This window comes from Erythrolamprus reginae, chromosome 2 (genome assembly GCF_031021105.1).
Source record: "Erythrolamprus reginae isolate rEryReg1 chromosome 2, rEryReg1.hap1, whole genome shotgun sequence".
Lineage (NCBI taxonomy): Eukaryota > Metazoa > Chordata > Lepidosauria > Squamata > Dipsadidae > Erythrolamprus > Erythrolamprus reginae.
The window spans coordinates 257,075,902-257,103,603 of NC_091951.1; the positions used below are offsets into that span (position 1 = coordinate 257,075,902).

Sequence of the window (27,702 nt, forward strand, 5' to 3'; positions counted from 1 at the left end):
GAAAAACAAACCAACAGACTTACCAGAAGTCCAGTGAGGCCTTTGCGCATGTGAGGGGGGCAGTGTGGGGGTTGTGCACATGCACAGTGGGGAGGGCATTGTGTTATGGATCTGGGCACACACTATTATGTTCATGTGCATCCTTTTGGCATCCAAGCCAAAAATACTTTGTCACTGCTGTTATATACAGTTACCAGATGATGAACATAGGACACCTGATTCTAAAAATCATAGTCATTTAAGATGAACACATTACATTCACCTTTTTAAGAGAGATTGCTGGTATAGCTATCTTACTGTATCTTTAATTAAAGGTACAAATGTTTGCTTTGGATTGCTATGAAATTGCCCTATTGCCTTGCTGTTGTTCTGCCGGCGTGTTTCAACCGCCCGTAATTACAGGGTAATTAGTCCAGGAAGGCACACACCACACGATAAAAGGAAAACCCAAAAGTTTTTATAAACAGAAAAACAGAAACAGCTCCCTTTTTAAATGTCAAAGGGATTTTCTGGTACACACAAGGCAAAGTTTAAATGCAATCCAATTGCTCACCCAATAACTGGGAAATTGAGCCCAATTCTAAAGTCCAGAGAGTCCACACACAATCTTGAACAGCACAAAAACCACGATCTTGACAAAACAATGAATCAGATAAACTGCCATGAGGCTAAAACACCAGGTTGCACTTTTATCTGTAGCAGTAATTACAGCAGCCCCACCCAACTGCAGGCGGCCTCATTTTCTCTTGTAATAATCCTTCAGTTGTTGTCTCCTGTGCATCACTCTACGCATGCGTGGATGTGTCATTAATTCTTGTTCAGAATCCCAAGGATGATACAGATGATTGATCTCCTGAGCTGTCTGCCAAACTCCCCTCTTCCCTGTCACTCACGCTTCCTTGGTCAGAGGAGGCTTTGTCGGCAGATTCCATCGGGAGCAAAACAGGCCTGCGGCATGTGGATGTTTCCCCCACATCCACCTGCACATTCCTTGGGGCAGGAGCTGGGCCAGAGCTAACCACAACAGCTATTAGTTCCACATTCAAAATGTTTAAATATTCTCTGCAACTAGTATTCTCTTAACAACAAAACATCTGCAACAAATATTCTCTTAATCCTGCTAGGATTAAGAGAACATTTTCAGGCAGATGTTTTGGCTCTTCAAGCAGAACAGATTTACTCTCCTTGAAGGGCCAAAGCAAATACCTGAAAACCTGGCAGATACATTCCTCCAATCCTATAAAAATATTTGAATACTTCATTCCCCTACAATAAATGGGCAGAAAACATAGCCAATTCTCCAGGGATTTCCTAAAGGCCAGCAGGCTCTGTGCTACATTTTTATGTATATTCTTTAGATTTTTATGGGACCTAACCAAATGCATTTATGAGTCACAGAATACATTTGAGCTCATGGACTATACAGTTGAAATCATGGATATTCTGTTAAATAATATTGAGAAAAGATAAAGGTTTGCCCAACCCAGTCGTCTCGGACTCTAGGGAGTGGTGCTCATCTCCATTTCCTAGTTCCTTCAGCCAACATTGTTTGAAGACACTTTCATGGTCATATGACTGGCACTGACTATACATTGAGCCACACGGAACGCCGTTACCTTCCGATCAAAATGGTACCTATTTATTTGCATTTGAATGCTTTTTGTTAGGTTAGCGGGAGCTGGGGCAATAACAGGAACTCCCCATCACATTATGGTACTTGGGTGTTAAAATGCCAACCTTCTGGTCTACAAGCAACCTCTTAACCACTGAGGAGGGGAGGAAGAGGGAAGGAGAAGGAGAAGAAGAAGAGCAGTCATGATTTTTTTTGAGTTGAGGATATTAACACAGATTTTTCTTAAAAATGAAGTGATTCTAATAAAATATAAGGAAATAACATTACATTTGTGTTTTCAATTATAATGCAACAGGTACAAATAACAAATCTGAGCATGGTGTTCATAGATTCAAATACTGTTTAGACAGGAATCACTGAAATTCATAGATCACAATTGTGATCTACCAAATAATACAAATTGTAGAACCTTGCTTTTCACAATACCAACATTGTGCAAAATTATAAATCAAAGTGAAGATACTGATAAAAACTGATAAAGTTGTTAGGTGAGACAGTGGGAAAAAATGAACCATCCATGATTTATATTTGTGCGTAAATCAGATTTGTCCAAGGGGAATATACTATAACAATCAAGGATCTATTTTTGGCTTCACTGAGCCCGAAAACCTCAGTCTGACCGACAAAATCACTTTTTCTTTTTTCATTATTTTTATACTGCTTCCACATGAAACTACCATCAACTCACAGAATAAATTTGAATACATGAAGTAATTCATGCTTTGTCACCATGAAACTGCTCCAAGGAAGAGTACTGTATTTGTTTTCACTAAAACACTTACTGAAATCAAATTTGACATGGTTTTTGTTGGTTGCCCTGAACTGCACATAAACACAAGAAGATATCCATTTTAAATAAATGCATGGATTCTTAAAGAATGTCAGGCTTTGATATATTTGGATGGTTCCATAAAGAGCAGAATTTATTAATTTTTTAATTTCTGAAGTTGTTATTAACCTGCATGTTTCTTTAGACCCCCAATCTATCCTATCCAGGCTGCCCTTTTCATGTAAATGATACAACTGCTTATTTCAGATCTTCAAAAAAGATCTTTATTATCAAATGCTGGCATTTATTCCTTTTACTTGTATGACAAACAAAGAGCCTGGGAATTTAGGATGAATTAAGAGTACTGGATGTGGCCTAAATGGCAGCAATATGAGCAATTTTTGTTGAAGCTAGAATACTTCTAAGGTCAGTTTTGGATTACAGGTTGTCCTCAATTTATTATCACAATTGAGCCTAGATTTTCTGTTGCTGTTTATTAAGTGAGCTTTGCTTTTTACAAATTTTCTTGCCACAGTTAAATGAATTACTGATGTTAAATTAGGAACATGATTTGGCTTCCCCATTGACTTTGCTTCTCAGAAGATTGCAAAAGGGGATTACATGAACCCAACCATTATAAATATGAGTCTGAATTGTGATCCCATGGCCATTGGAATGCTGAAATGATCATAAGTATGAAAAAAGTGATTATATCATCTTTAGTGGTCCTGTCCCAAAGCGAAGGGTTTCTGGAAAATGATACAAAGATGTTTAGTTTCAAGGTGGTGCAGTGAACAGAGTGCAGTACTGCAGGCCACTAAAGCTGACTGCTAGATCTGCAGATCAGCGGTTCAAATCTCATCACCTACTCAAGGTTGACTCAGCCTTCCATCCTTCTGAGGTGAGTAAAATGAGGACCCAGATTGTGGGGGCAATATGCTGGCTCTGTTAAAAGTGCTATTGCTAACGTGTTGTAAGCCGCCCTGAGTCTAAGGAGAAGGATGGCATAAAAAATCGAATGAATGAATGAATAAATAAATGAATAAATAAATAAAATAAATTTAACCCTGAATGCTTCGTTAGGAATTACAAAAATAGTCCAAAAATTCAATATTTAATAACCCATATAGTTTTATTTTATTTATTTATTTTGTCCAATACACAATAATACACAATGAAGGTTATAGAGGATATAGTAGAGAAGGAATATGAGATATAGGAGACACTATAGGACAGGGGACGGAAGGCACTCTAGTGCGCTCATGTACGCCCCTTACTGACCTCTTAGGAATCTGGAGAGGTCAACCCTGGATAGTCTAAGGGTAAAATGTTGGGGGTTAGGGGATACTACAGAGTCCGGTAATGAGTTCCATGCTTCGACAACCTGATTACTAAAGTCATATTTTTTAGTCAAGTTTGGAGTGATTAATATTAAGCTTGAATCTGTTGTGTGCTCTTGTATTGTTGTGGTTGAAGCTGAAGTAGTCTTTGACAGGCAGGACATTGCAGCATATGATCTTGTGGGCAATACTTAAATCATGTTTAAGGCATCGTAGTTCTAAGCTTTCAAGACCCAGGATTGTAAGTCTAGTTTTACTACACATAATACTGGAAAAATGACGCAGTATCACCAGAAAATATAGTCATAGATAAAATTTACAGATGTGCAGAAATGGACAGACTGACAATGGAGATCAAAGGATTAAACAACTCAGAATATTATGAATGGTATAATTGGATTCAATGGTATAATTGGATTCAAAATAAAACTAAAACTATGTGATATGTGAAAGAACACATGAAAAATGGAAATATGTAATAACAATGAAGTAGATTATAGAATTGATATAGAATAAGAGATCAGGTACTGATCTGGTAAAAGTACTGTGATGTTTTTAAAAATGAAAAAACTAATAAATGAAGCATTAAAAAAGCGAAAAAATGATTCATGTCACTTTTTTCAGTGCCGTTTAACTTTGGTCACTAAATGAACTCTTGTAGTCGAGGACTACCTGTATGTACCGTATATAAAAGCTCCGTAACAACAAAAACCCTGTTTACCAATTGATTCCAAATAAAAGCTGATTCTCTATGTATATGATTTCTATCTCTATGGCGAACAAGTCGCAAGAATGACGTAAACAAATTGCGACAGGGGTCCACCTGAGCCTAACGCTGATCCTGCCAGTCGCGAGATAGCAGTTTGATGCGGTTATTTATTTTTGCAAGACGCTTTTAAAGGAACTGCCACCGTTTCGGGGTGGCGGACGCCATGACGGGCCGTAAATTCTCTAAAGAGAAGAAGCGACATCGCTCCCGTATAAGCGGCCCAGAGGAAGGAGGCGGTAGCGAAAGAAAACGGCGGAGCACTGATGCGACCCGCGGCCTTCAGGAGGTATATCTAAACAGCCCATCAGCCTTGCAAGGGGAGAGCGGCTGAGCTGCGCAGGCGCAGAATATAGTTATCGGAGTCACGTGACAAGGAGGCGCGGCTTCAGCTTTTCTCTTCGTGCGCCCGTTTTGGCGGGATAATGGCTGTCTCCTTTTTTGTAAAACTCGCGTCACATAAACTAATAGGTCGCGGAACGAAAACGAGAGCGAGCGAGTAGAAAAGCCACTAAAGGAAAATCCGTATCTTAGTTCAATCAAATTAAAAATGGGATGGCAATCAAATCAAGAGATTAGATTGTGAAGTGAGCTCAGCATTATCAATGTATTTTTTAATAGCATTTGTTACTCAGAAAAGGTGCTGCCAGGCTCCTGGTTTTCTGACTAGCGTAGCACATTTATGAGTAAGAAATGCTGTTAACGTTTCTAAACTGTCCGTGAGTTAAGTGAACCCACAAGATTGGTTGAGATCGGTAAATTCTAGTTAATCATGAATAAATATGCTTAGGGAAAACCCGTTGCCATTAACACGCAAGCTGCTTAATTTTCTGGAACTTAACAGGGCAAAATACACTGCTCAAAAAAAGAGGGAACACTTAAACAACACAATATAACTTCAAGTAATTCAAACTTCAGTGAAATCAAACTGTCCACTTAGGAAGCAACACTGGTTGACAATCAGTTTCACATGCTGTTGTACAGAACAAAGTATCCAATGAATATTTCATTCATTGACATCTAGAATGTGTTATTTGAGGGTTCCCTTTATTTTTTTGAGCAGTATATTTTTAGAAAGTACTTAATTGAGAAGCTGAACTAGGCCATTTTAGAATGGAAATTAATGTTTTTTTGTTACACAGAACCAAAAGCGTTAGGAGCTTAGATTAGAAAGGAATGTAAGGACAAATGTTAAGGCTCATATGAACAGGTAACATATGTCAATTAGAATATGAGAAATTTGGCTATTGTATTCATTTTTATCCATCCATCTCCTATGCCACCCATTTCATCCAGGTCACTTAGGAAAATAAAACTTGAAAATTATGTGCAGATTACCTGTTTTGCACCATTCCATAAAATGTCTTTGCAACCTTGGCCAATGTTTTTACCTCCTGTCAAAACTTTTGAACACTGAATGATGGCATCTGGTGATTTGACCTGAGCAAGGAATGCACAAAAGGAAAACATTTAACAATGGTAAAAACAGGGTCACCCTGCAAATGTGAGATGGTGGCTGTCTGATGTAACTGGCAGGGGTCTGCATTACTATATTTTCAGCAGTATAGTTTGAGATTAGGATATAGAGGCAGAAATTAATATCTGGTAGAAGCAATCCTGCAAAGCAAGTAGGGAGCTGTCTCTGCAGAATATCCTACTGTACTACTCCAATTTACTTTTTCTTTTTTCAGTGGTGGCCACACTTGTAAACTAAACATTTGGCTATGACCACCCAACGGGGGAATGCCTCAGTGGAAGTGGTTGACGAATTAAAAGATAATCCACCTGCTCACCCTGAGTATCCTGCTCCATTCCTCCCCATCTTTTAATTACATATTATTGGACAGGGAGTCTCTACTCACAGTCACTCATTTCCTTATCACCTCGAGGTTCGACTACTGCAATGCTCTACATGGGGCTACCTCTGAAGAGCGTTTGGAAACTGCAAATTGTGCACGACGCAGCCTTGCGAGCAGTCATGGGCTTGCCCAGACATGTACATATCTCTCCAACACTCCGCGGACTGCATTGGCTGCCAATTGGTTTCCGGATGCAATTCAAGTGTTGGTTATGATCTATAAAGCCCTACATGTCATTGGGCCAGAATACCTACGTGACCGCCTTCTGCCGCACGAATCCCAACGACCGATCAAGTACCACAGAATTGGCCTTCTCCAGGTCCCGTCAACTAGACAATGTCAGTTGGCGGGTCCTAGGGGAAAAGCCTCTGTGGGGGCCCCGGCCCTCTGGAATCCACTCCCCCTGGACAGTCGTACTGCCCCCACCCTCCTTGCCTTCCACAACAGTTTTAAGAGTCATTTATGCCACCAGGCTTGGGGCTATTCTTGTCCCCTGGCCGATGAATGTGCTGAGAGAAAGTTGATTGAATAGGAATGATACTGCAACAGTTATAAGTGTGAAAAATGGTCATAAGTCACTTTTTTCAGTGCCATTGTAACTTTGAACGATCCCTGAATGAACTGTTGTAAGTCGAGGACTACTGTACATCATTTTAAAAGGAATGAATATTTTTATGCAGTATGTTAATAACTATGTGACTTTTTAATACATTTAACTGCAAAATCTAGATTATATTTTGGAATGATATTATTACATCCAACTATTATATTCTAAATATCAGTGAAAAAACATATTTTAAGCATCATATCATTCCAAAATACGTTATAAAACACATTGCTCCAAATGACTTCATCATATCTTATAGATCTTGGTACTGATATATTGCAAATTCTGTAACAGATCTTCCACTGTTCTCTCCTACATTTTATGCTGCCCTTTGCTATTTTTGCTTGTGTTACAGAATTTTGCAAATTCTGTAACAGATCTTCCACTGTTCTCTCCTACATTTTATGCTGCCCTTTGCTATTTTTGCTTGTGTGAGCTATTGTTTTGAGATAATCTCACCATATTTCAATCAGAGATGAGGTCCTTCCAGTTTGAACTGGTTCACCCAAACCAGTAGTGACCTGCTAGTGATATCATGATGATATTACAAAACTGGTTCGGTCGGTGCCAGGCCATGGGCACCGCCATCTTTTTATTTTTTATTTTTGAAATTATTTCTTCTATGCATGTGTAGAAGCCAAGTTTCTGGCACTGCATGTGGTCACCATCTTGTTTTTGGCTTATTTTTTTTAAAAAATCAGATTTTTCAGCACTGTGCAAGCGCAGGAGAAAGTGAACCAACAGCAAGGTAAGTTAGAACCCATCCCTGATTTCAATACTTGTTAAAATGTATCCTTGGCTTTTCTTTTAGTGGCTTGCTTGCTTCATTCTGTATGATTAGTCCTTTGCTAAATTACGGTGCTAATATGGTTATTAATTTGTGACTTTTTTCTGACCTATAGTAATTGATTCTTGGATGTTTTTATCCTGGTCATCTTTAAGTTTTATAATCTTCTCTAATCTTACACTCATTGCCTTATCTTTCTATATAGAGCATTTCTCTGCAGAAAATCATTCACTTTGTGATAATCAAAATAATTAGTAAACAATGTGATAGTTCTTAATTTCTCCAGTTCCTCTTTTTTCTAATATCTGGTTCAATTCTTCTTCCTCTTTCAAGACTTTCATGACTTATTATTTTTTGAGACACAGCTCTGAATTTTTGATGTTCTCTCTCCCTTCCCTTAGATATTCACAAATATTACCGTAAGTCTCCCTTAAATGACCCAAGACTTTACCCTTCATTTATTTCTTAAAACATATAAGTTGTCCCTTGGAGTTTATGCAACAATATAACAAAACTATATACAAAAAATTATTGGCTTCCATTATTGCTTTTTTATTCTGCCAATTAGTCTTATAATAATGATAACCTTATTCTATTAGTCTTCGTTCCCAACATTCATTTGTAAACTCCTTTGCTGGCCTTATGATCTTTCAAATAATGTTGACATGCAAAATTAAGCAGCTTAATGAACCATATTGTCATTAAATGTGTCATAACTTAGTATTATGATGTTTAGTCTATACAACAGTAGGAAGCAAATTTAGAAGCTTCATTGATCCAAACTGCAATTCTATATGGGTAATCTATACTGAACTGTCAGTTCTTTGTCATCTTTTATTTGCTGAGAATACCAGATAGTCAATCAAGTAATGTATTGGTTATTTTTGTGTGTGTCATATTTTAGGAAACCAAGTGTGTTGCTCAGGTTCCAGAAAAGAAAGATGTGGTAGAAGAGCCCAGTGACATAGAAGAAGGTGGACTAGATCTGACTGTGCAATTAAAGCCTGTCAGTTTCTATATTACGGACAAGAAGGAAATGCTTCAGCAGTGCTTTTATATCATAGGGGAGAAGAAATTGCAGAAGATGTTGCCTGATGTTTTAAAGGTATTGTTAGACCAGTTAGAGCTGTGAAATTCTTTTAAAAATGGTGCCTCACAATACATTGGAACACACATGAAATACTTTTTAAAAAATGATTAAAAAGCAAATATGTTTTTATCCATGAAGTGTACTGATTGTGCACACCCATGCCAAGAATAACTTCTGAAATAGCCAGCTCATGAGCCTAGAAAAAGATGCAGCTTTTAAAATAGTTCTTTTTAAAAAAGTGCTTCATGTGAATATCAATGTCACATTATTTGTATTATGTGAATACAAATATGAATGAGATATGGCAAGTTAATAAAAAATTAAATACGGTTTGATATTAAATGTGATAATTTAAAACTTACTATATCTTTTCCCCCCGCAGTGATGAAATCACAGTGCTTATGTTATGGCATTGCTGCCATCTCTTGTTTTTGAAAAAATATAAAAAATATAGCAGACATGAAATGGTATCAGTTTACTATGAAGCTAGACTGTAAATCTGGGGATAGGGAGGTAATCTGTGGTCTATAGAATATGTTGGTTTTCATCCTTCATGTGCGGGTGAAAGAAATTCCCTCACCAAATTCTGTGTATGATTCTTTTAATGAGTCATAACCATGACCTAATCAGAGCACAAATGTTACCTATATGATCATAATAATTATGTTTGTAGGATATTCTGGGAAAATATTCATAGATATCCATTTCATAAAAAGTATGCATATCAAAATGTTCAGTATGAGAAATATGTGCAATGCAATAAAAGCATCTTTATTTGATACCTTTTTGGTTACTGTTTAGATGGGCATCCATTTTGTTAGCACTTCAGTGTAAGGACCTTTTTGAAATATGGTAAATTGGCTAAAATAATATAATTTAGTAATCAGAATTCAAGAGTATAGAATGTAGGATTTACCAATTTGCTTTAAGTCAGTTTTAAACTTTAAATGTTAAACCATATCTCCATAATCACCTGGACATACTACCTTTAATTTATTGCATTTTTCATATTCAAAAAGTAACTTTTAGCATTCTTTGTCTGTTGGTGTCGTTTCTTTTCTCAGTTGAAGTCAGGTATGGCTGTAGGTTATTTTCCTCCAAATTGTTCCCCAACTCTGCACATTTTAGAAAAGGTTAAAAGAAAAGGTTTTATCTACCATATATTTTTGAAAGTAAATTACTGTTTTCTGTTTGTTTTCTATTCCTTATTGCAATATCACACCAACATTGGAATATCTTCAGAACAAGACATATATATCTCGGTCTTATAACCCTATCAATTATAGTGGGTCTTTTTTTTTACTGATTAAAGAAGTTGTCACTGATTCATCAAGAAAGCTGTAATTGATTAACCTGCCAATTAAACTGTGCGCTGTTATTTGGTGTGCATCTTATATAATTGTAAGATGGTTCAGTAGTAGTTTATATGGATTAAATAGTTCAGCTATTAAGACTGCTGTAAAGGCAGCCAGTGTTTATATATTTGTATATGGATGTTTATTAATAAATTCTAGGTGAAAATGCTGATGTACAGTCCTTGGGATAAATCAGACTGGAAATGTAAATAATGTTAATTACTGTGGCATATGGAATAATGTAATATATAATTACAGCTTTTCCAAGGGGATATTGAAATTTTTCTTTAATTGGACATAACATCAGATAAGAATGTGGCAACCTGGCAGTTTATAAATAAGTCATTTATAATTAAAGAACATACTACTCCCAAAGGATTTTTGACATCTTTGCCGGGAAATAACTAACTAGAAATCAGAAGCAAACAGGATTTAAAAATAAAACGGAAACATTAAGGTGTTACTGTTCAGTGCTTCTTAAGAATATTGATGAAGCTTTTAGTAGGTGAAAAAGGCACTGATATTCAGTTGTGGTATCCTAAATCTATCTCTGTTTTCCTTTACAATAATAACTTTTATAAAATAGTTTTAAGCTATCAAAAATATTTTTAAATTAATTTTTTTTTAAAAAAAGGGACAGATCAGCAATTGTAAAACTTCAGCATACCCCAAAACAATGGGAATGCCTGTTTAGAAGACTGTAATAGAGACAGGTTTATGTCAAAGGAAAAAAGTGAGATTGTTGTCATGGTTTCACTGAGTAAAACTGCTAGACATTTGTGGCACTTCTTGACCCCTTATCTTTTCTGACAATTAAAAAAAGCTACACCTCTAATATTGGAGATGCTTTGGGGCCAGGAAACACATTGGAATATGCAAAATGGCTGCCCTATGATGTCCATTCATTAAATGGCTATGGTCATGATTGCACATTCCAAATCTATTTCAGTAAAGGGCAAATTACTAGGGCTGAGAAAATAGTAACTTGACCACAAAACAGTTTAACTCATTGCTTCTCATATAGTGGTTGTGGGCCCCCTTGGGGGAGTGGCACATGATCCCAGGCAATGTGCCTTTTTTTGCTGCAGAGAGTAGCGGTTTTTTGCACCGAACAATAGCACACAGCACAGAGCAGGAGATATAAATTGCAGATAACAAACCCTTAAGAGACACCATGGAAAAAAGGGATGAAAAGAAAGGAGAGAGACGGAAATAATGAGACAAAAGTAAGTCTCCCGGAAGCTAAGAGGAGGAAATATTACAAAGTGTATGTAGTGCTTGGCCTCACTGTGATTACAGTGGGAGACGAGGAAAGATCAGTATGTTTACTATGTCTAAAAATGTTGGTAGCATGAAGCCAAATAAATTAAGGTGTCACTTAAACACCCCAATCATGCTGATAAGCTGCTTGAGTTTTTCAGTGAAAACATGTTGAATATTGAAAGCAATCGTCCCATCGGAAAGTTGGGGGGAGGGCACATGCAAAATGTTTATTTTTTCCAGGGAGGAAGGGAGTTTAACAGAAAATAATTGACAATCACTGGTTTAACTGAACATGATTAATAGTTCATTTTTATTATTCATTTGCAGCTACCCCAAAACATTGTTTCTCTTTAATCAACATGTATCTTTTGCATCAAATGTGGATAATAATAATAATAATAATAATAATAATAATAATAATAATTTATTAGATTTGTAAGCCGCCCCTCTCCGAAGACTTGGGGCGGCTCACAACAATAATAAAAACAATGTTACAGTGGAATAAATCTAATATTAAAAGAAAAAAAGACATATAAAACCAACACATTCTCTCTGTTTTATGTATTACTGCCAATTTGTCCACATAACTTTGTTTTCTCTGTAGTTCTCTCTATTGCAGCCTGGATCATTTCATTGTTTTCAGTGAAAAAAAATAGTCAGTGGAACAGCTTGCATTCCGTAATTGTGGCTACTCCATTGTTACTGGTTTTCAAGAAAAAAATGGACAACCATTTGTCTGATATAGAATTCAAAACAATGCAATGACCGGTTTTTCGCGAAGTAGCGCTGTGGAAGTAAAAACACCATCTGCGCATGCGCAGATGGTGTTTTTACTATAGCCGCAGCAGCGAGCCGAAGATTGGGGTTTCCCCGCCGCCCGCCGTTCGCTCGCGCTGCTTCCCAGCTGGGAAGCGGCGCTGGGGGTCTTACCGGCCGCCCACTCCTCGCTGCTGCCGCGCCCGCCGCTTGTCCGCCGCCTGCCTGCCCGCGCACCCTTCGCCCGCCCACGCCGTTCGCTCGCGCCGCTTCCCAGCTGGGAAGCGGCGCGAGCGAACGGCGTGGGCGGGCAAAGGGCGGGCGTGCGGGCAGGCAGGCGGCGGCCGGTAAGACCCCCAGCGCCGCTTCCCAGCTGGGAAGCGGCCCGAGCGAACGGCGTGGGCGGGCGAAGGGCGGGCGAGCCGCAGGCGTGCGGGCGGGGCAGGCAGCGGACAAGCCGTTCGCTCGGGCCGCTTCTCAGCTGGGAAGCGGCCCGAGCGAACGGCGTGGGCGGGCGAAGGGACCCAGGGAAGCCGCCCAGCAGCTGATCTGCCCGGCGCCATCTACGCATGCGTGGCCATTAAAAAAAAGGGCACGCATGCGCAGATGGTGTTTTGACTTCAAGTTCCAAATCATGCATATCTGGATTTCTATTATTTTTACATTGTTTTATGACACTATTCCATTTTTTACTTCCTTATTTTAGGGAGTTTAGATTTAATTAGTAATTAATTATAATATTTTAAGTTTGTTTCAAGCATATTTAAATTTGGCTTATCTAAAGTATCTCATTTAATTATTGTATAGAAACATTTATTTTTATTTTTTCTTAGAATTGTTCTATAGAAGAAATTAAAAGACTTTGTCTTGAACAGCTGGACCTTATGTCGGAAAAGAAGTTACTGAAAATTCTTGAAGGTAAATATATATACTAACACTTGGATTGCTTATTCTAAAATTTGAGAGTAACAACTATTGAAGGCTAGATGAGGACACAGCTTTGTTTCAATTAAGAAAATTAGAAATATTTTTGTAATAAAAAACTAAATACTATGTAAATGTATGTCTGAGTTCAGCAGGATTTCTTTCTATATGGTCTAGAAATATACATATATGATTAAAACCTATGTGTCTTTCTAGACATCAATTATACAATAGCTACTAAAATCAGAGTTTAAATATCTGAATTAGAGATGACAAGAGTTGAAAGCCATTAGATTAATTATTGAGCTTCAAACTATGGAGTAATTCATACCAAAAGGAATCAATAACCTTTGCTTCAAGTACGCAAAATAAATATGCTTTGCTTAGAATTACAAAGTTTGATCCTTTTGACTCTATGATTATTTAGATGCATTTATATCATATGAAAAAAAGAAACTTCTTTAGTTTCTGTCAAGTCATAGGCAGGATCAGTGTGGGTAGTAAATTATTTCGCTACCGGTTCGCATGTGCATGAGACACTTCTGCGCATGTGCAGAACTGTCCCGGCAGGTGGGCGGAGCATCCCGGATGGATGGGTGGAACCCCCGCAGCTGGCACTACCAGCTCTAAGAATCACTGGGAGCATCCACTGCTGGGGAGGATCATATAGGCTTCCTTTCCTGCAGAAGAAGAACAAAAAGATTTAGGAGGAACCAGAAAAGAATTGGAGACTGATGGTACCGCAAAGTAGAACACAGTAGGAAAAGTGAAAAAGAAGTGACTCCTACTGCTGGGTTATCTAGCTTTTGATCTCATTTAGGGCTCCTCCAAGCACTTTCTAAGTCCATGTGAGCCATGGCAATTGTGAGTCTGAAAGGCATGGGCAGGTGAAGGAGCAGAGAAGTTTCCTTAGGAATAACTCTATTTGGGGTCTATGTATTTAATAAAGAAGTTATTTTAAACACTTGAGCTATTTCCAATTCAAATCTCTTTCCTAAATCAGATAGTACAGGAAGATGGCGAAGTTTACAAGTGAAACTTGAAAAATTAGACTATCGTGCAAAGGTTCATTTATTTCAGTAATGCAACTTAAAAGGTGAAACGTAATATATGAGAGAGGCTCATTACATGCAAGGCAAGATATTTCAACCTTTGATTTATCATAATTGTGATGATTATGGGGTAAAGCTCAAGAAAACCTCAAATCCACAATCTCAGAAAATTAGAATATTACATGTGATCAATAAAACAAGGATTGTACGTAGAACAACATCGGATCTCTGAAAAGTATAAGCATGCATATGTACTCATAACTTGGTTTGGGCCCTTTCTGCAGCAATTACTGCCTCAATGTGGCGTGGCATAGAAGCTATCAGCCTGTGGCACTGCTGAGGTATTATGGAAGACTAGGATACTTCAATAGCGGCCTTCAGCTCTTCTGCATTTTTTGGTCTCACGTCTCTCATCTTTCTCTTGTCAATGCCCCATAGATTCTCTATGGGGTTCAGGTCAGGTGAGTTTGCTGGCCAATCAAGCACAATAACCCTACAGTCATTGAACCAGGTTTTGGTACTTTTGGCAGTGGGGGCAGGTGCCAAGTCCTTCTGGAAAATTGAAATCAGTGCTCCATGAAGCTCGGCTGTAGAAGAAAGCATGAAGTGCTCCAAAATCTCCTGGTAGAAGGCTGCGTTGGCCCTGGACTTAATGAAGCACAGTGGACCAATACCAGCTGATGACATGGCTCCCCAAATCAACACAGACTATGGAAACTTTACAATGGACCTCAAGCATCTTGCTGTGTGTGTGTCTCTTCATTCTTCCTCCATACTCTTGGTCCTTGATTTCCAAATGAGATGCAAAAGTTTGTACAATCTGTGTTGAGGTTTGGGGTTTTCATGAGCTGTATCCCATAATCGTCGCAATTATGATAAAACACGGATTAAACGATCTTGCCTTGCATGCAATGAGTCTCTCATATATCACGTTTCACTTTTTAAGTTGCATTACTGAAATAAATGAACTTTTGCATGATATTCTGATTTTTCAAGTTTCACCTGTATTGGCTCATGTCACAATTCCAGTTCAGCCGGGAAAAAGAGTGGAGTCTAGGATCACTTGGTGCGGCCTACTTGCCATGGCCAAGTCACTGCAGCCAATTCAGTGCGGCCATCCCACCATAGCCAATTCCTGGAGGGATGACTTGCCATATCCAATTCATCTTGGGCCTACTTGCTGCAGGACAATTCAACAATTCAATTTTAAGTATTTAAAATAATTAAAAATTATTTTAATATTTGATATTCACACTTCATTTTGTCTCCTTTTACACCCATTCTTTAATGATTCTACTCCACCATTTCTTCAGTATTAGTGTAACTCTTGTCTCACAGCATGTTGTCCTGCAGCAAGCTGACTGCAGCAAGTTGGCCACAGCGAGTTGGCTATAGGGAGTTGGTCTTGCTGAGGAGCTTAGCACTTTGGGTGGAAAGAGCAAATGTCTCATGGCAGGTGTTGTGAGTGTTCCCTGTCAGCCTTTGGAAATGTCATATTCAGAGGAGGAAGAAGACACAGAAGCTGTAACTTACCCTGACTTAAGAGAAGTGGAGGAGGGTAGTGGTGATGAGAGCTTAGTAGAAAATCCATCAGACATTAGCATGGATAGTAATACCTCTTCAGATAATGGAGTGTAGATAATAGCCCTTGGTTAAGTGCCAAATTTAGAAGGTTAGAGAAAAGAAAAGATGAGCTTTCAGTAAAGAGGTTTTGAATCTGCTATTCAGAGTGTGTGCATGAATTAATATCTCACATCCGGAGATGGCCGGACATGAGGGATGCTTTTCTGCAAAGTGAAGGAGACAAGATGGATGTTCTGCCGTTTTTCTGGCGAAGTTAGTTTTAATATTGCATGATAACACTGTTTTAAATTAGCTTGAACCTGACCCAGAGATAAGGAGATGTTAGAAGCAGACAATCTGCTCATTAGAAAGAATTTATAACTTTGTAGTTTAGCCTGTGAGATTGGAATGCACTTGCATGCCGTAGATCAGTGATGGCAAACGTATGGCACGGGTGCCACAGATGGCATGCAGAGCCATATCTGCTGGCACGCAAGCTGTTGCCCTAGCTCAGCTGCAATGTGCATGTGTGTGCTGGCCAGCTGATTTTCAGCTCACACAGAGGCTCTGGGAGGGCGTTTTTGACTTCCAGAGAGCCTCCAGGGGGATGGGGAAGGGCCTTTTTACACTCTCCCGGTTCCAGGGAAGCCTTTGGAGCCTGGGAAGGGCGAAACACGAGCCTAATGGGCTCACCAGAAGTTGGGAAACAAGTTGTTTCCAGCCACCAGAAGTCCTCCAGGGAGGCGAGGAAAACTGTTTTCGCCCTCCCTAGGCACTCATGCACGCGTGATAGCACGTGTGCACGCTGTTTCGGCACCTGAGGAAAAAAAGGTTTGCCATCACTGCCTTAGATGTACATTGATGAATTCCAGTGTGGAAGAAAATAAATAAAGAAGTGTTATTTTGAAAATCAAAGCCTGTAAAGAAGGTATTTTTGGAGCAGCCCAGCTAGACCAGAACAGCAGGGGATATAAGTGAAATTAGAGAAACGGAGGCCAAGAGACACTGTTTTTCTGTCATTGTTCCTGGAATAGTCTTCCTCAGGTTTTCTCCATATTGGTAACAATCCGGAAACTAAATAAAATGGAACTCTTATGAAGAATGATGGGTAAATATTTTGCTATTGCCACTTTTAGTTTACCTTCAAATTATTTGAGTTGATTACTTATGTTATTTTAGTATTGATTTTGTTAATAGTTTATTCATTTTTATGATTAGTATTATTTTAATTGTTCCTTTTTAATTTATAACTGGTTGGTTTTTTATTTATTTTATCTTTCATGTATGTTTGGGAAACTGCCATGGTCTCTTGATTTGGTGAAATGGTAGTACAAAAGTAGAATGAACAAACTATCAAATAAGTCCTGTGTTTTTTAATTGCAGAAAATGTTAAAGACGGGACCTTAGAGCATTGCCTATACTGTACTTTATCTTAGTGGTGTTTATTCCACCATGAATGCCGTCCATAGAGTTTAATCCTCAGAATTATCTGGACAGTTTGGGAGTTGAAGTTCATGCATCTACAGGGCGAGAACATGTTGCTAAGTGAGACATTTGTTAAGAGAATTTCCCCCCATTTAATGATCTTTCTTACCACAAGTTACCAAAGGCTGTTAAGTGAATCACTGCAGTTATTAAGTTAGTAGCATGGTTGTTAAGTGAATCTGGATTCTCCTTTGACTTATCAGAAGGTAGCAAAAGGTGATTATGTAACCCTGGAACACTGCAACTGTCATAATTATGAACCAGTTGCCAAGTGTCTGAATTTTTATCATGTGACCATGTGGATACTGCAATGGTCATAAGTGTGAAAAACGGTTATAAGTCACTTTTTTCGGTGTTGTGGTAATATTGAACAGTCACTAAACAGACTATAGCAGGTTGAAGAGTACCTGTACTGACATGCAATAACTATCCCTACAATTTCAAATTTAAGATTTAGCAACTGATCATATCAGGGATTGAAAGCTAGGACTATTTTTCATGCAAAGTATGTAAAAAGCACTGAATTTCCACTCAAAGTGTCTTCTCCCTATTTATTTATTGATTTGATTTGATTTGATTTGAATGCCGCCCCTCTCCGTAGACTCGGGGCAGCTCACAGCAATAATAAAACAATGTACAACAAATCTAATATTAAAAGTAACTAAAAACCCCTTATTTAAAAAGCAAAACATACATACAAACATACCATGCATAAACTATATAGGCCTGGGGGAGATGACTCAATTCCCCCATGCCTGACGGCAGAGGTGGGTTTTAAGGAGTATATTCCTGTGTCTTACAGAAAGAAGAGCAACTCCCATTTTTTATATCTTCTAGCTGTTCATCAACTTTGTCTGTCTATGAAAATAGCCTTTCAGTTCATTCCTCAAGTATATAAAGCAGCCCAATCTTCTGCCAGACCTACAGATAAAGACAAGGAAATTGTATTGCAGGAGAGAATGAAAAACCAGTGCTGGGATTTGAGGAAGATATTATATGATTTGGATGAAATAAAGCCAAAGTCTGAATAGAAGTGAAGTGATGGCAGGTGTTGATAGAGAAGGTCAGTTACTGTAGGGAAAGCAAGATAGGACTAGAATATAAACATCCAGCATCCATTTTCTCTGTCCTTATGAAGAAAGCATAAATTCTATTTTGTAATTGCAGTATGAATAGAGATTTGCCAGTGCCCTTACTTGGCATCAAGGGCAACTCCTCCCACTAAAGGTAGATGTGATTGCTGAGACATTGTTTGGATATTGAATAGATCAGTAGTCCCAAATGTATAAATATGGGCATTTAAAGAAGCACATGCCTTAATTTTACTATGCTTTTATTGTGAGATACATTTATATATTCCTAAAGCAGCGGAGTCTTTTTTGAAATTGTGGATCCCCAATGAACACTAAGCAAAATAGTAAGCGTGTTTGCATATGCAGCAGACAAATACAGCAATTGTCTATAATACAACTAGAATAAGACACTTATAGCAAGTGTAGGGAAATGTAGCTGGAATCTCTCTAAATATAGGAAAATTTAAAATTAATATTTTCAGAGTCAGAGTTGCTCACAAATTTAATAGTTTTTCTTACTTTGCAAATTAAAAATTGAAAGTTGTTTGTGGGTATCTTTTATGTTCACCTTAATAAGGATTATTTTTGTTTATTCAAAATTATATGGTTGCACAATTCAAAATATCAAGGCAGTTTACAGCAAATTTAGAACAAAAAATAATTAGGGACAATCACCCAATGCCATAAAATATACTCTAAAGATGTCTCAGATTTTATCTCACTCGATGTCCTGGCCCAATTCTTATGGGAATAGACAGCTCTTCAATGTTTTCTGAAAGGTCAACAGAATCTCCATTCATATTTTAGGAGATAAGCTGTTCCATCAAATTATTGGGTGGGGAGGAGAGGTAAGCACCATGACAAGAAAAGCATTCTTTCTGAGTCCATCAGATAGCACTGCTTGATAGAAAGGACTTGGTGTCTGCCAACTGTTGAATTTGTTGGGTTGGACTTCCCAGATAAACCATACATGAAACACAACTAGATGTGCTATTCTATATTATTATTATTGTTGTTGTTGTTGTTGTTGTTGTTGTTATTATTATTATTATTATTATTATTATTATTATTATTATTATTATATTTGTATGCCGCCCCTCTCCGTAAGTTTGCATCAACAGAATCTTGCAAGTCTAAAAATGCAGACTTCATGCCAACCACTGTTAACTGTTAGACTGTTAGAGCAGGTCCTTTCTAAGTTTCTTTCTTTGACCATTCAACGATTATGGGCCTGTCTTTCTTATCTGATAGTTTCCCAGGCAGCATCTCTTCTCCCATTTTCTCAAGATTATCCATACATTCCATTATATGTTGGGACAAGGCAGAATTAATAAAAGACAGATGTTTTGCATATAACTCAACCTTGTGCCATGAAAATATTTGAAAATGGCAGCATTTTTAATTGAAACTGGAAGCTTATTGGAAGCCAATGCAGTGCACAGAGAGGTGGATTAACATGGGCCTGTCAAGGTATGCCCATAACTTCCGATGATGCCACATTCTGGACCAGCTGTAGGTTCTGAATGATGGTGTCAGGGGTGTCAAAGTGGCGGTCTGTGGGCCAGATGTATTAAGTGCAGGCCACGCCCAACCCAGCTCCACAAAGGGGAAAAACTTTGGGATATATCACATGACAGTAACATGACACAGCGAGTTTGACACCCATGGGTCAGATGATAACTTACATAAAGATAAAACTTTGCCTATATTTAGTTGCAATGGTTCTGCAGGTTTCCATGTTGAAGATGATAGAGTTCTTCTGCATAAAGAATAGTGATAGCTTTTAGACTTATATACCACTTCACAGTGCTTTACAACCCTCTCTAAGTGGTTTACAGAGTCAGCATATTGCCCCCAGCAATCTGAGTCCTCATTTAACTGACCTTAGAAGGATGAAAGGCTGAGTCAACATTGAGCTGGTGAGAATAGAACTGCTGGCAGTCTGCAGACTTAGCCTGCAATGCTGTGTACCAATCACTGCACCACCACAGCTTCTGACATAAATGTGGGGTACTTTTTTTCTTGGGTGTAAATATGGAGCAACTACTAGACAGCCAATGTTTATCTTAAAACAGCCTGCTACTCTTATAGGAAAAAGTATACTTTTGGAGCTTGCCAACTGACTATAAAATGCAGATATTTCCTTTACTGATTGCAATTAGAAAATGCTCATTCAAACCCCCTTCTGAAACAGATAGACTATCTATTCCTTGAGAGTAATAAGAATATTTATTGGTGAATACCATTAAGACAGAAAAATGCTACCAAAATGTAACATCTCATATTGACATTTTATTTTAAGGTGAGAGTGGGGCGGATTCTGACAGTGATGAAGAGACCAATGGTGCTGAAGAAAAGACAATAGTCGAACCAGCCAGTCAGTAAGTAATTGCCATAAATTATTATATTCATTCTTACATTGTTTGTTTTAATTTTGTCTTGTATTAAAATTTCAGTTGGAAATACTTGTAAAATGTCAGCAAAATTCCAGCTAAAACTTTGTCAAAACATTGGATGAACTGTAGAAATGTTGGTGAAAATGTATGAAATCTTGCTGCAATATGACAAATGAACAACTGTTGTGGATATTGCAAAAATCAAGAAATGAAAGCCTGCAAAGTTCTTTATAAAGCCTCAGTGAGTTCTATGGGATGTGCAAATAAACACAATATTGCATGACAAAATATTGTGAAACCCAAATGAAAATACCCTAAAAATAAAGGACTGCAATTATGGTTAATTCTATAATTGTTTTCTGTTATTTTCTAAAATGTGATGAAAAGAAAAAGTTTGAGAGTATTTGCTGTGATTCAGTTAAAATAGTACTTTTTAAAATATTGATCTTGCACGATGGAACCCTACCTACTAATAACATTGTACATATTTTTTTATTTTTATGTTATTCCCAATAGTGCTTTTTAATTGAACTTTGAACAGATGCTATTAAATCAAGAAGTAAAATTGCCTGTCTACTAGATTCAAATATTAGAATCCAGATATTCATCAGAGGTATTTTCATCAGCTGTCCAGAATTGTTAGGAATCATTCAGATGCTGCATTCAGATTTGATAAATACATTGATCAACTGTTCATGTATGCTTTTCCTTTAAGAACAATCAATGTATTTATTTCAAAGTAAATCCTAATCTTTAATATTGTTTCTCTTAACGTACATAGAATTGCAGGCTTCAATTTGGAGTCATTGCATTTTGAGCTGCATTCATAAGAGGGAATGGCATTATATGTATTGAACTTGATCTTGAATTCTAATCTGCTTTGATACACCTGGGAGGCAGAAAGGTATACATTCCAACAGTATCCCTTATAAAAGATTGTGTTACTTCTCAGATGGTAATCATTTTGCGTTATCTGAGGTCCTTGCTAAAATACATATTTTGTAGATCTGATTTCTTTTTCTGCTCCTCCAATCTAATATAAGTTTATAGTTGACTTGTTTAGTGGGAGTTATAAAACTTCAAAAGATATAGACATATGTTAATAGGACAATTATAGAACTATTGTAAAATCATAGCAGGAAAGGAAGAAAAATCAACCTAATCTTAGGTATTTTACCTTCATTGGTTTTCAATAAGTGACTTTGAAACAATCTGGTTTTTTTTTAATTTATTTTTAAAAGGAAAAAAAATAACCAGGCAATATTTAATAAAGTATTTTGATATAAATAGGTATGGGGGATAATATTTTTAGAATATAGTAGGTTGTGAGAAAGGAACATTTCCCCAGAAATAAATACTTGCAATGAATCTCTGTTAGCAGTTAGAAATCAATGTGCTATATGGCCTTTAAATCTTGAACAATTTTCATTTATGTAAAATGGTATGCTGTAATAATGACTTTATCAGTTGGCTTAGTTTGGTTAAAATGAAAATTAATTGGGAAATTTGGTCCCTCTAAAATGTATACTATTTAGCCACAAGATGGCAGAAAATGCATGCATATTGAAAGACCAATTGCAGCCCTACATCAGAAATTCTGTATGTGACAGCAAAGAATTGCTCAGCGTTAGTGTTTTGGACAACACATTGTCTTATTAGTATATGTACTGTTATGTTCTGCTGAAGTGGTTGATAGAAACCAGGTACTACATTTTTCTTCCAGATGGTTTTTTATCAGACTCTTCAGTTGTCAGAAAAACGACAGAGCTAAATAGGTCGTCTGTAACCATTTCCATGACCTCTACTACAAGCCATGTTATTAGAACTAAAGAAGTTACTGTATGGCTCCTGCCGAACGAACAATTTTGAGTCCAAAATGAAATTTGCCAGCGAGTTTCAGGGAAGAAAAAATTGTATTATTTTGGAACCTATATCCTTGGGTAGTTTCTTCCTCAATAAAAGTAGATTTCTGCCAACCATCCTTGCTTGATTATAGGATTACCAACTAATTCAGGAATTGAAGTCTTTATCCTATGTTCAGTTAGAAAAAAGGATATAAAAAAACTAGGGGTATCATTGTCAAGTATACTTCCCCTGTTTGCCAGCATGTATGAAAAATCTATTTTTAGTCTGGTTGTAATATACTTTAAATGGCTGCTATTTACCTTGGTATTGGAGGAGCACTGCAATTTTAAGGAAGTTGCAGTTTGAATTTAATTCTAATGAACTGTTTCCATGTCCAGCTGTGGCATAATTTCAACATTGTATGCACTATTGATGTTTTGCATAATTAAAATAGGTAGACATAAATAAAAATCCTGTGAATTGTTTGGTATTGTGGTATGATATTGTTATTTTACAAATATGGAAACCTATGGCATCTAAAATATTGACAGAATTATTATGGTACAAGATTATTCCATGATAAAATGGTTTGAAGAGTAGAAGTCACTTTGCTGTTTTTGTTTAACTCTGACCTGCAGTGTCATTGAGTATTTTGATTGTGTATGTATATTAACAGCATAATATGTACTTTGCAATTGTTAGACAAAATAATTCAGGTGTGAAATTACTTATATAAATATAAAATAATTTTATGACTAAAATGCTCATTAAGCTCAGCAACCGGATTAGTCTGCCTTGATTTCAAAATCCTGTGGAGACCTGAATCCTGTTTTCTCAAGTGTGGTTTATGGTCTTTCTTTTCCGTTACTGTTTTGTATAAAGACAACCGATAAGGTGTCACCATTTAGCAGTTACCCCCACTGTACAGTAGACCTCTTTACATTACGGCGAAAGCATGTAAACATCTCTTAAGTTGGTTTCTCATCAACTCTCCAGAAAAAAAGTGTTATTTTTCTTTCAGTTCTAAATAAACTGTCAAATGCATATGGCTATTTTAAAGAGATGTCCTTGCCACAGTTTTGAGCTAGGTCCTGCCATGATGGTGAACCTATGACACGTGTGCCAGGAATGCCACACAGAGCCATTGCCCTTTGTTGTTCCGGGTTCCAGTGTGCTAGCCAGCTGGCTTTCATGTGCAAGGGTGTGCCAGAAACCAAAAGAACAGCCAACAATTGTTCATGCATGCTCCAGGAAGATGATCTTCCAGTTTCCAGAGTGACCATGCACACTGGCCTGCTGGCCTGGTTTCTGGTGCTCATGCGAGCATGAAGACCAGTACCAGGCATACCTGCAAAAAGGCACAGAGTGGGGATCCCGGCAGTTGCTTCCTAAGGGAGGAGAGCAAGGTAACTGGGCTTACCCCCCTCCCTGCCTGCACAGGCCTCTTGTGTGGCCCCAGGTGATCCAGAGCACTGGTGGCTGAACAGCCAGTGAAGGTGGGGGGAGGTGAGCTACCTGTGCAGATGACCCTATAACTTGAGCTCCTCCCCGCTGGGAACCACCATTCCCCAGTTGCAGGTAGTGCCCCCCCCCCCATGTCGGCAGTCAGAGAAGCTCTGAATGTGCAGCCTTGCCTGAGATTCTCTCGCTGGGAACCACTTTTCTGCTGCCGCTGCTTTCCACCACCACCCCATCTCTGCAGTCGCTGGCCGGGGAATGGTTGTTCCCAGCGGGGAGAATCTGAGGCAAGGCCACACATTTGGAGCTTCTCCGGCTGCTGAGGTGGGGGGGAGGGGGGCGGTCATAAAGAACTGCTGCTTGCAGGGAATGGTGGTACCCAGAGGGGAGGATCCCAGAAATGGCTGTGCATTTGGAGCTTCTCCAGCTGCCAAGGTGGGGGCCAGAGAGTTCTGCCAATGGCTGGGGAATGGCAGCTCCCAGCGGGAAAGAGCCTAAAGCTCTCTGCCCCTTCACCTTGGCAGCCACCAGCCAGGGAACAGTGGTTCCAGGTGAAGAGGATCCCTGGCAAGGCTGCACTTTTGGAGCTTCTCTGGCTGATGCATGGAACTGCCGAAATGGCGGTGGTCGTGGGAACACAGGGAGCTGCTGCCACACATTCCAGGGACGGCAGCAGCTCTTTCTTTTTCTCCCACATCAGAAGCCAGAGAAGCTCTGAACATGCAGCCTTGGACTCGCCGCATCCACGTCCCTCCAAACGGGTCTCTTTACATTGCCTCCCCACTGAACTACCCTAGTGCTTGCCCACCCAAAAGGAGCCCATCCTCTGGCCGGGAATGCTCCCTTAGGAGAAGTCTAAGGCACCAACATTTGCTGGATGCTGCCTGGAGCCCAAGGCTGGCAGGAGGATGAGGAGCAGCAGCAGCAGACTGTTTACACTGGCAAAGTTTGGTGCAGGAGGCTTTCCAGGCCCAAAATGGGCTGGGGGATATGTGCGGGTGGCACATGTGTGAGAAAGCACACATGCGTGGGGAGTAATGTGCACATGGGCAAAGTGCAGTCATAGGTAGGGCAGGCATTGCATTGTGGCTGCTGGCAGGCATGTGTGTTATTACGGGCGCACACACACACTTTTGGCACGCAACCAGAAAAAAGGTTGCCATCCCTGAGCTAGGCTATTCCTTGTTGCAGATTGTATAATTGCCTTTCCTGAAATCATTTTTCAGTTTTGTGAATAAAGGATATATTACTGTTAAAATATATTCTTATTGTCACTGTGATGGTAGCAATGTTGTTAGCAGCTGCAAATGCAGCATTAAGCAGCACTGCATGTAAGGTTTGAATTTGGTTCTTTATACAGCAGTTCTCTGAGGATAAACCCTCAAATGGGTTTTTCATTTAGTTCTTATCCAACATTGGGGGCTTACTTTGAGGCATCCTAGCTTGATCCTAAAACTGCTTGCTGGGGAACCTTTTAATCCTATCTAATGGAGAAAGAATTAACTTTCAGATTCTGCTTCTGAAGGTAGTAGCACTAGACAGATTCACTGCTGGAGGCTTTGTGGACCTGCCATTCATAAAGGTAATTGTTTTCAGATGCTTTGTAGGTTATTAGTCCTTCTGAGTTCTTGAGTCAGACTTCTTTAGGACTTAGAATGCTGAAGGCCATTCTGGGAAGATGGAGCTGAGAAAGCATTTTATTAAGAAGTCAGAGATGGATTTTTTTTCCTAGAAAGGGTCATAACCTATTCAGAGATTCAACAATAGGTGTAATACATAACTTTTTGGGATGAGGCCAGTGATCAATATATCACATATTATTCTATGCAGAAAATACTGAAACTATTGATTATCATCCCTTGCAGGAAATGTGGACAACCAGGCAATAATCTGAGGTGTATAGAAGCTTACTGATATGCAACCCACTGCGGGTCACAAGCAACCCCCCACCTGTTTTGGCCTCACATCCCAAAACAGCAGTGGGAGAGGGGAAAAGCCTTCCATCCCCAAATGGAGCTGGGGTAGGAAATCCTCCCATTCCCAAATAGAGCTGGGAGGGGGTAAGCCTTGCACGGACTGCAGAAACTGAGTAGAAAGCATGAGCTTGTCTAACCTGAAAAGAAGCTGGGTGGCGTGAGACATTCACACATGCACAATGGAACTGACCTGGTCAACAGCTCAAGTACTGCAGAGAGAATGCTCTGCCATAGGTTTGCCATTACAGACATAGGGTCGTCTTCTTATGCCCAAATAATATCAAAATATATTACGCCTTTAGAGACCTCTAAAATAATTCTTTAGATTCATTGCATCTAGTTTAGCTTTATGTAGCTTGGTTTCTCCAGGTATATTGGGACCATTAATTCCTAATTCTCAAGATTGGACTACTGAAAGTACTTGCCCTATCAGATCTAGAGGGAAAAGTAGCAGGCTAGGGAAACTAATGTAATTTTTTCTGAAAACTGTCAATATACCGTATATGCTTCATTGTATTACTATTATTTATGATTATGTCGTTGCATAAACCAAGCAATAAAATAGAGTGCTAAGCAGGTATTGATATATTAGAAGTGCTTACTTTATAATTATAAAAGGCAAACTAATTTAAATGTGTTCTTGTTCTCAGGCAAGACAATAGCATAGATTCTACTTCTTCTTTGAAGGAAGAAAACAAATTGGAAGGGCTGGATTCAAAACAAGGTAGGGATTGGAGAAAATCGAACTGTTTTGTGTTAGATATCCAGATATGATGTGACTAAAAATTGGGTGGGTGGGAAACTTTTCATGCATGTATATATTGTAAAGAACCATTAGCAGTACATATTTATTTGGAAAAATATTTATATGATACAAAAATTTGAATTAGTTTTTAGTTGTCAGGTAAGGAGAAAAACAGGCATAGATGGGTAGCACATTCCCATCAGGTAAACTCAATATTCATCATGCCAATTCTTTAACCATGATTTTGACTATGAGTTTTTCTCCCTGGTAGAATATAATGGATAGAACAGGTGAATTTCAGTAGCAGCATTGTCCTGCTATTTATACAGTTATTTTATATTAATGAATGGTTAATATAAAGGAAAAGAAAAATGGTGTTCCTAAACACACAGTTGTGATGAGGATAAACTCCATCCTTTACTACTTCATAGACATAGGTCCGACTTTATTCTGTCCCTCCCCCCACCCAACAGTTGGGTGCCCAATTCGGCACCCAGAATTCACATCAGATGACCTATCTCCTGTAGATATTTTAAAATTGAAGCCAACCTATTTAATACCTCAGTTTTGTAGAAGGCTGATCTAGAGTTTGGAAAGTTGACAGGAACAATGTGCGTTAGCAATTGTAGGGAAGAAGATAAATTATTTTGTTGGGGGCAATTGGGTACGAATTCAGTGAGAAATTTCATCTATCGGTCTGTTTGAATTTTAACACTTCCCCATCTATTTTGTGATGATAACAGGTATGTGCAACAAACTATAGAAGCACATGAAATAAGGTCTTATTAGGATACATATTTCCACTAATTATTTCTTTAGAAATAAATGCTTTGTTTTTCTGTACCGGTCAATAAAGAAAATTTGACACGAATAGAATAGAATTATGAGGCAATCAAGCTTTAGTAAAATGCTGTGACTTTCTAAGGAATAGTTTAAATACTGTTTTTTTTGCACTCTGGT

At 38.4% G+C, this 27,702-nt stretch overlaps 1 protein-coding gene across 2 annotated transcripts in view; it reads left to right on the forward strand.

Moving 5' to 3' along the window:
• The first annotated feature begins 4,536 nt into the window (after positions 1-4,536).
• CAAP1 (caspase activity and apoptosis inhibitor 1) overlaps positions 4,537-27,702 on the forward strand; it is a 37,076-nt gene continuing 13,910 nt past the window's right edge. The window contains exons 1-5 of one of the 2 annotated variants that reach the window (XM_070742474.1): positions 4,537-4,797; positions 8,666-8,866; positions 13,059-13,143; positions 20,625-20,703; positions 26,648-26,721. In XM_070742474.1, the coding sequence (XP_070598575.1) occupies positions 4,675-4,797; positions 8,666-8,866; positions 13,059-13,143; positions 20,625-20,703; positions 26,648-26,721 (562 nt within the window). In that variant the 5' untranslated portion in view covers positions 4,537-4,674. The remainder of the gene's footprint in view (positions 4,798-8,665; positions 8,867-13,058; positions 13,144-20,624; positions 20,704-26,647; positions 26,722-27,702) is intronic. The other variant, XM_070742475.1, reaches the window with a different exon arrangement.